The sequence below is a fragment of the Electrona antarctica genome (genome assembly GCF_951216825.1).
Source record: "Electrona antarctica genome assembly, contig: scaffold_54, whole genome shotgun sequence".
NCBI lineage: Eukaryota > Metazoa > Chordata > Actinopteri > Myctophiformes > Myctophidae > Electrona > Electrona antarctica.
In genome coordinates this window covers 732,861-742,860 of record NW_027637297.1, presented here as the reverse complement: position 1 = coordinate 742,860, position 10,000 = coordinate 732,861, and the positions used below count along the sequence as shown (strand labels likewise).

Below are 10,000 nucleotides of genomic sequence, written 5' to 3'. Positions count from 1 at the left end.
TTTCTAGGACAACAAAAAAAGTTATGCCCGGTTGAAGTTTTATTTTCTAAATAACTTTTTTTCTGCTGGGCGTACATAGCCATGCAATATCTCATTTTAAAGGGTGAGTTGTCTAGTTCAATTAAAATAAAATAAAAAGTTTCTCACATGTACCACTGTAGATATTTTGCCATCTATAAATAGCATGGTCAGTCATGATCAATCTGACCTATCCAGCTAAAAGTCCCCCTAGCTCTGAAATGGAACATCATATAAACTCAATTCTTTTTTGGGGTAAAATTAGACATTCTAACGCACATTTTGATATATACCATGTTTACATAGTCTTACCAGTACCGTGTCTATTCATGCATGTATCTCAAAAACCTGTTGTGAAAAAACAGTTTGGCTAAAAAACACATCCAAGGACATTGTTTTGATATGACTTTGTGCCCATGATATGTATGAAAATATAGACTTGAATGTATACTGTATTATAACAAAAAAATTGGGTTCTTACCATCTACCGTTACAGAGTAAATCACAGTTGAAACTCGCTTAGTCAAACCATAAACCTCAGAATAGTGAACAAAATAGCCATGACAGGTCTAACTCATTGTAAAAGCTTGTCTTTTATTTTTTATGACTACTAACATAATACAATTATAATAAATATTACAGAAAATAAATAGGCCTACATACAAAACAGTTGTCCCCAAACTCCCCAGTGTCCCCAAACCACTGCATTCCAGTTGTTCTTGACGGTGTGTGTGTGTGTGTAGGCTAAATTAAAAAAAAACAACAACTGAAATGAATGAATGCATCCGGTTCAGTGTCGGAGAACTCCATCGCAGTCTTGACTCTTCGTCTTCATCATCCTCCTCCTCCTCCTCCTCATCTGATGCCAGTTCTAAATATATAAAAATAAACATTTAGCTGTAGTCAGCCCGGCCAATAGCCAGTTGGGGGGGGGGGGGACGTAGGCTATCTGACATCATCGTCATCATCATCATCACACGGAGACACACTAAACAATGTACAGTCATGACTGTATACAATATACAATGAATGCAATTATCATGCAAGCTCAGACGTCAATGAAACGTCATACAGATCTTATATAATACGCTACTGTTAGCTTCACTCCCCGTCCCCCCTCCGATCCTTGTAGCAAGGATCGAAGTAGCCCCATATGTGCCCTCTCCCTACGCTCATTCTGTAGCTCCGAGATGAGCTACAGAATGAGCGTAGGGAGAGGGCACATATGGGGCTAGGATCGAAGCAACCACGCGTTGCTTCAGTAAACGATGCATGTTTGTTCTCCGTCTTTGTAGACAGTAAATAAAAGGAGCGAACATTACTCTAAAGATCAGATCGCCTATAAGGCACGCTACAATAGAAAATACTTGTACTGCCATGCGTGCATGCCTGCTACGATACATTTGTACTGCACCAACCAACCGATCGACACCAACCCCCCCTCCAGCCATTATCCAGCACCAATGCACCGACCAACACCATTAGCCAGCACCTTTGGTGCTGGCTAATGGCTAGGGGCCATCGTGGTGAGTCATTCTGGCGTCATGATCTGACTAGTAGTAGTAATTATCCAAGCATCTATTTGTAGCGATCATCTTATGATTTCTGATCACTATAGAAGGGCATTTTCTACAATAAGATTACCTCAAAACATTCCGGGTTGATCGTCTTCTTCAATGGTTTCCCGGTATAGCTCATCGGACGACGATGGGGAGACAATGAAAAAAGGAGGGAGGGAGCAGCGAGTCTCGCTGTAAGCACTGGACCAGGGCTACTCCGCCTGGAGAAGGCGACTGGGACGCGTATGGATCAATACTACTACCACAAAACTCGCTCAAATAAATAGTACTGCTTTCAACTTTTTCTGCTAGAAAATCGCTCGGGCGAGACGACAAAACAGGCAAAACAATGAAAACTATGAAGACTCCCTCTGCCCCCACTGTTTACAGGGGGTGGGACCAGCTTCCAATGGCAACACGTACACGTGTGTCACGTGACACGGGTTTTCTGGGTAATGTAGTTGGAATATAAGCTCAGGAATTTAAACAGCGCTTCGGAGCATATTAATATGTTTAGATTCATCAAAAACTGTGAAGACGCCAATTGGCGTCATTGATCATTTACGGAATTCTGATGAAGACGCCAATTGGCGTCTTTCACCTTCTAAGGGTTAGTGGAGGGTTTAGAAAACAAGACATAAGGTATTAGCTGGTCCCAGTCTTTCCCATCAACATCAACAACATTCCTGAGCATGCGTTTGAGGGTTTTATTAAAACGTTCAACGAGCCCGTCAGTCTCTGGGTGGTAGACTGACGTTCTTATCTGTCTCACCTTCAACAACTTGCACATCTCCTTCATCAACCGCGACATGAAACAACTTCCCTGGTCAGTGAGGACCTCTTTTGCGATGCCAGCCCGGCTGAACAGGAGGAACAGTTCCTTGGCCACGGTCTTTGCATTCGCCGTCCGTAGCGGGATTGCCTCCGGGTAGCGGGTGGCATAGTCCAGGGTGACCAGGATATACCGATGCCCCCTACTGGACCTTGGCAGGAGACCAATTATGTCCATGGCTATTCTCTCGAAGGGCGTGTCAATTATGGGTAATGGGATCAAGGGATTTCGATATTGTACCTTTGGGGCGGTTTTTTGGCACTCTGCACAGCTTCTGCAATGTTCATGGACTGCCTTCTTTACACCTGGCCAATAGAAGCGGCACAGGATCCTATCATAGGTTTTTTCTACCCCCAAATGAGCCCCCAGCAGATGGGAATGTGCTAGATACAATACTTTGGGAATATAACGTTTCGGCACGAGCAACTGCTCCACCTTGTCTGTGTCCCCTTTAACCACCCTATAAAAAAGTCAATTTCTTTACAGCAAAATGTGGAAAAGTGGCATCACTCACCCCGTCCACACGTTTCCCGTCTACGACGGCCAAATTTCTTCTGGCTTGCTCCAGGTTTGGATCCTCTAACTGGGCTCTCGTCGGTCGAGGACATGTTGGGCCCCGTGTCCTCCTTCCCGGGGGTCTCAGCAGGGAAGCGCGCCTCTCCATCGGTCCCGGTTCCAGACGACAGGGGGACATCGGAAGGGGCGGCACATGCATGCACCGGCTTGACTTTAGTTGTGCGCCGGGGCATTTTATTTTTCCTCCCTCTCTTGTGTTCAACGGTCTTGCGGTCCCACAACCGCCAGAAAATGGGGCAGTCTCGTCCCATCAGCACTGGAACTGGCAATTTTTCCACCACCCCGGCCCAGACCTCAAAGGACCCTCCGGTGGTCTGTATCTTGACTTGGGTGGTGGGATAACTCTGTGTATCTCCATGGACGCAGGAAACCGGAATCGAGGGTCCTGGGGTGCCATTTGCTAGTTCGGGCCGGATGAGGGTCACGTGACTTCCGGAGTCCAACAAGGCTTCGGCATCTTGGTCCCCTACTTTAACAGGGAGCCTGGGGGCCTCGGTGCCCTCGTGGGCCCAGCAAGTAGTGAGATAGCTAGCACCCCTCTGTGGTGGATCCGGTGGGCCCTCTGTAGGCATGGACTCCTCATTCCCTGGGCAACTCCAGGACAAATGGCCCTCCTGGCCACAGGTGAAGCACCTTCGACGATCTCGAGTTGTGGCCGGGGGTCGGGTTGAATCCGGCCTGCTGGTAGGGACCTGGTGTGGGGCCTCCATATTACCCTTTCTGTCAGGGTTGACGTCACGACTACCTAGTCGTTACGTCACTCCCTCCTTTTATAAGGCCTTGTGCCAGCAAATATTCTCTGACGGATTTAAGATTTCTGTAGAGTTACTTCAAGAAGATAAATCTAACTTTAAACCTAAGTTAAAGCTTCCATCTCTAAACCCGGAATCCCATCTATTCGGCAGCCTCTAGACAAGACGTTACATCTAGTCAGCACTTCCGCACTTGTGACCACGGAATATCCTCAACCCCTACAGTTAGGGGACAACTGGCCACCTGGATGAGTGGACCCACGACTCTGTTTCCGCAACCGTGGACATCCAACCGTCCCCTGCCCTGACGCCTCTGCCTACCGCGTGGACGCGTTCCTCGAGGGGGGGGTACTGTCAGGGTTGACGTCACGACTACCTAGTCGTTACGTCACTCCCTCCTTTTATAAGACCTTGTGCCAGCAAATATTCTCTGACGGATTTAAGATTTCTGTAGAGTTACTTCAAGAAGATAAATCTAACTTTAAACCTAAGTTAAAGCTTCCATCTCTAAACCCGGAATCCCATCTATTCGGCAGCCTCTAGACAAGACGTTACATCTAGTCAGCACTTCCGCACTTGTGACCACGGAATATCCTCAACCCCTACACTTTCTCTGCCGGGGTTTATCTCCCCGGGGGTCAGGACGGGCCGGGCGTGAGTTCTCCTGCCGACTGCCTCGCATTAGGTCCTCTGTGACCTGGTAGTTTTCAAGTAACTCTATCAGGGCATCCACGTCGGTTGGGCTGTTGTGGGCGACGTGTCGTTTGGCCTCGGCCGGTAGTGCCCTAGTGCACAGATCCAGCACAATTCTATCCAAGGCTGCGGGTCCCTCCCCCGACATCAACCAGGCCCGAGTCAGGAGCATCAGGGCGGCAATCTGTGGCCGAACCGAGATGGAGGAGTCATAGGGAGGCTGGTTGGTTTGTTTGTCACGCTGTGCAACAAACTAACAAACTTTAACAAATTGAACAAATTGAACACTGAGAATATAATCTCGCGTCCAAAATCGTGTTATTAAATGCGACAGCGAGTGATGGCGGAAAAAAATATTAATCTCTGCAGCAGCAAAGCAAAGACAAGGCCGAGCAGCACGCTGAGGCTCACAATCTGTCTACTATTGCACAAGAGCTGAGAATCATGAATGAACGTATCAACGGCATGCAAACAAGTCTGGAGACAATGTTTGACGAAAAAATTAAATGTCTGCACTCGTCTCTAGAGAAGAGCTTTGACAGAAAGGTGGACAATCTGCGAGCATCCCTGACAAAAACGATTAACGAGAATAACGAAACTCTAAAACAAGAAATGGAGCTGAAAGTCAAGCAGATACAAGACAACGTGGACATGGATATTGGAATACTAACATCCCGGCTTGACCAGACGGAAGGCACTGCCGCCAGCGTGAAACAACCTAAATTCGACATAGATGTTTCTATCACGGTGGCTGGCCTTCCCTTCGAGGAGGGCGAGGAGGTAAAGGAACGGGTGGAACGGCTGCTGAATGACGGCTTGGAAGTGCCACCCGATGCCCAGCGTAATCAATGCCGAGAGGCTGAAGCCAAGGGGACGCGGACCGGGTCTCATTAAAGCTGAGCTGGGCTCCCTGGAGGAGAAAATAGCGGTGTTAAGAAGAAAACAAAAACTACGTGATCTTGAAGAAGAGGGATTCAGCAAGGTGTACATTCAGTCTGCAAAGTCTCATGCAGAAAGGCTGATAGACCTAAACTTTCGCACTCTGCTTCGTGAGATTCCCAAGGGAAAGGACTTCTTCATTACCGCCAACGGGAGGCTGGTTAAACGGGACGGAGAGCGCAGCGAACGGAGAGGAGCAGGGCGCAATGATCACCGTGGCACAGAGCACAACGGCGACGGCGCCACAGAGCGCACCGATGACAGTGGAGAAGAGCGCGATGAAGAGGAAGGAGAGGATGAAGAAGGACGCTGAACGGCTACCTCAGCCCATGACACCGTCTACCTTGCACACTGGAACGTGAACGGGTGGACAATGAGAAACTGTGAGTTGAGATCTGCTGTTATTCACTGTATGAAGCCGGACATAATCTCAATTAACGAGACGCACTTGGTTGGAGAGGAGTCCATTCACTTGGAAGGCTATGTGTGGATAATAGAGCCAAGCATACCAGGGCTCCAAAAGGATCCGGGGGAGTGGGGTTTTGTGTAAGTCACGGTTTGACGAAATTATACAAAGTGAATGTAATGTATAACCATGCTGGAACTCTAGGTCTTCAGCTATCACACTCAAAATCGGGTTATACATTTGTGGTGTTTACATGCTATATTCCACCCGATATGTCAGTGTGGGGGAGAGATGCGTCTGTTGTTTACAGTCATCTCCTCAGTCAGATATATTTATGTTCAGAAGTTGATGCTATCTTGGTATGTGGTGACCTGAACAGTAGGGTGGTTGGACTATGTGATTATGTTAATGAAATTGATGACATTCCAATGAGAGTCCCACTAGATGTAGGTATCAATAAACATGGAGAATCATTAATTGAATTTCTGAAAGACATTTTGCATTGTAAATGGAAGAATCTGCCCCCTTACAGATAATTATACTTCTGTTTCAACTAAAGGAAAAGCTGTAGTTGACTACATACTGGTACCACATGATTGCTTACAGTCTTGTGTTTCTTTTGAGGTGATCACTCCAACTCAATTGGTGGATAATGCTGACTGTGCAGAATTAATTGGGGAGAGGAGCAGACTTCCTGACCATTCTATGTTACTTCTAGAAATTCAGACAGGGAAAATGACTAATCAGTCCGAGGCAGCTACAGTACCTCTAATGGGTCTACCTCAGTCTAAAGAGAAGGTATGTAGGAAAATACCGCAAAACTTTCTAAAATCAGAGATGAGTCAATCAGAATTATTGTTATTAAATGAAAGTTTACAGAGTGGTCAGATAGACCAAGATGACTTAAATAAGTGGTATGAACATTTTTGTAAACTTATCTATGACAAAGTTGGAAAAGAGAAAACGTATACCGGTAGTAGTAATATAAGAAAGAAACCCAAATACACAAGGAAACCCTACTGGAACGAAGAGCTGCAACATCTATGGCTGGCAATGCATAAGGCTGAGCATTTATTCCTGAAATATAAAGGCACACAGTCTGGGAAAAAGGACCTCCTGAAAACATTTAAAGAGTGTCAGTATGTATTTGATAAAACATATAGGAAATATAAAAGATCCTATCAAAGAGGACAGATGTTGCACTTTGAAAAAATTCAAACTTCAAACCCACAATCATTTTGGAAAGAAATTAACAAGCTAGGCCCAATAAGAACAAAGAAGATCCCTATGGAGGTGTTGGGGCATGATGGCAACCCAGTTCATGAACCATCACAGGTTATCAAAAGGTGGGAAATAGATTTTAAAGGTATTTTCTGTGATAACACATCAAGTTTTGATGAAACCTTTTATAATGAAAAATGCTCAGAAAAAGCTTTGCTAGAGAGTTAGATGGTAGTGGAGGTCGAGCCTTCTAATGATAATCTTAATAATGAGCTGACCATAGAAGAAGTCCAGTTAATAAAGCAAAGACAGGAAAAGCCACAGGCATAGAAAACCTGCCAAACGAAATCTTGAAATCACCAATGCTATCTCACACTCTACTTGGTCTGTTTAAAAAATGTTTTGAAACAGGCAAAATTCCCTCTATGTGGTTCAGATCCATTATAACACCTATCTTTAAAAGTGACGACCCAAGGGTGCCCCTTAATTACAGAGGGATCAGTCTATTGAGTACAGTTTACAAATTATATTCCTCTATACTTAACGAAAGGCTTATGTGGCTTCTAGAGAATAGACACCTACTTGAAGATGAACAAAATGGATTCCGCAAAGACAGAGCTTGTATTGACCATCTCTATTCACTATGTACAATAATAAGGACTAGGTTAGATGAAAGGAAACCCACATTTGCTTGTTTCATAGATTTCAAAAAAGCTTTCGATCTTATCAACAGGGACCTACTCTTTTGTAGATTGTCTGAATATGGAGTGAATGGAAAGTTCTACAAATCATTACAATCATTATACAGTGCACCGGTAGCCTGTGTTAAAATAAATGAACTTTGTACAGATTGGTTTCCAACACCACTGGGAGTAAAACAAGGAGATAATCTTTCGCCTACTTTATTTGCAACTTATATTAATGATCTAGCATGTACAATTAAGTCACTAAACTGTGGTGTGCAATGTGGAGATTTTGCAGTGAGTATCCTTTTGTACGCGGACGACATTGTCTTACTGGCCGAAAGTGAATCTGATATGCAAAAAATGCTCTCTCATACAAATGAGTGGTGTAAAAAATGGAGGATGTCTATTAATGAAAAGAAAACAAATGTGATACATTTCAGAAGCTTTCTAACTCCCATTAGTAAATATCAGTTTTATTTTGGTGAAAAAAAGATTAACTATGTAAAGTCCTATAAATATCTGGGTTTCTATGTTGACGAGCATATGAGTTTGGTTCATGGTTCCACAGTCCTCTCTGAGTCTGCAGGCAGAGCCTTAGGAGGAGTAATTGGTAAAATCAAGGTACTTAGAGATGTTGGGTTCCGCACCTATACAACACTTTATCAGGCATGTGTTTGCCCAGTTCTAGATTATGGTGCTGGAGTCTGGGGTCATGGGAGATTCCCTAAGAGTGTAGCTGTACATAGGGTAATATACTCCCTCTATTACCTCCCCCAGCCTCCTTATGTGGGGAATAGGCCTGGCTGTTTCCCCTGGTTTGCCACAATGCACACGCACACATCGCACACACGCACACACTGACAGACAAACTTACCTTCAAACAGGCTCCATAGGTTGACCTCTTTGACCTTGGTGACTGGAAGGACATGAACTGTAGAGAGATGTACAGTTACATCAACATCAATATAGAGCTATTGATTGATTGATTGATTGATTGATTATATTTATTATTAACAGTTTGCAGAATTGCAGTACAATTCAAGTACAACTCAATACAAAGACTGTTAACTGTGAGTGGACGACCCAATAAAGAATTACACTTGTTTACAAGAGGGTCCACCTTGTTCAATTCATCAAAACATTTAGAGACGTACAACTGTAACACTGTAACACTGTTACTGAACACACTCTATAGCAATGATTACTGTCACAATATAGAGCTATTTAACACTGTTACTGAACACACTCTATAGCAATGATTACTGTCACAATACAGAGCTATTTAACACTGTTACTGAACACACTCTATAGCAATGATTACTGTCACAATATAGAGCTATTTAACACTGTTACTGAACACACTCTATAGCAATGATTACTGTCACAATATAGAGCTATTTAACACTGTTACTGAACACACTCTATAGCAATGATTACTGTCACAATATAGAGCTATTTAACACTGTTACTGAACACACTCTATAGCAATGATTACTGTCACAATATAGAGCTATTTAACACTGTTACTGAACACACTCTATAGCAATGATTACTGGCACAATATAGAGCTATTTAACACTGTTACTGAACACACACTATAGCAATGATTACTGGCACAATATAGAGCTATTTAACACTGTTACTGAACACACACTATAGCAATGATTACTGTCACAATATAGAGCTATTTAACACTGTTACTGAACACACTCTATAGCAATGATTACTGTCACACTATAGAGCTATTTAACACTGTTACTGAACACACGCTATAGCAATGATTACTGTCACACTATAGAGCTATTTAACACTGTTACTGAACACACGCTATAGCAATGATTACTGTCACACTATAGAGCTATTTAACACTGTTACTGAACACACTCTATAGCAATGATTACTGTCACACTATAGAGCTATTTAACACTGTTACTGAACACACTCTATAGCAATGATTACTGTCACAATATAGTGCTATTTATACAACAATGAACATGAAACTGCTTCAAGCTGTAACCTCAGTCTTTTCAAAGTGTTGGTCTGCCATCTCAGTGAGAGAGAGAGGATTATTTTATCTCTGGGTGTTTCCAAACCCTCCTTCATTCCCAGATGGAACGCCCCCCCCCCCCCCCCTCCTTACTGCCTCATCCAAGAGGGAATGTGGTCATTGTGGTCTATATAAACACCCCGACCCCCTCCTCCCCTCACACTCACACACACACACACACACACACACACACACACACACACACACACACACACACACACACACACACACACACACACACACACACACACACACACACACACCCATCTAA

At 44.0% G+C, this 10,000-nt stretch overlaps 1 protein-coding gene across 1 annotated transcript in view; it reads right to left on the bottom strand.

The window, feature by feature from the left end:
• The window catches only part of vstm4b (V-set and transmembrane domain containing 4b), a gene marked incomplete at its 5' end in the record, with an annotated part of 27,518 nt that overhangs the window by 11,965 nt on the left and 5,553 nt on the right, over positions 1 to 10,000 (bottom strand). Inside the window, one exon of the mRNA XM_079531848.1 lies at positions 8,557 to 8,613. Within this exon, the coding sequence (XP_079387974.1) occupies positions 8,557 to 8,613 (57 nt within the window). The remainder of the gene's footprint in view (positions 1 to 8,556; positions 8,614 to 10,000) is intronic.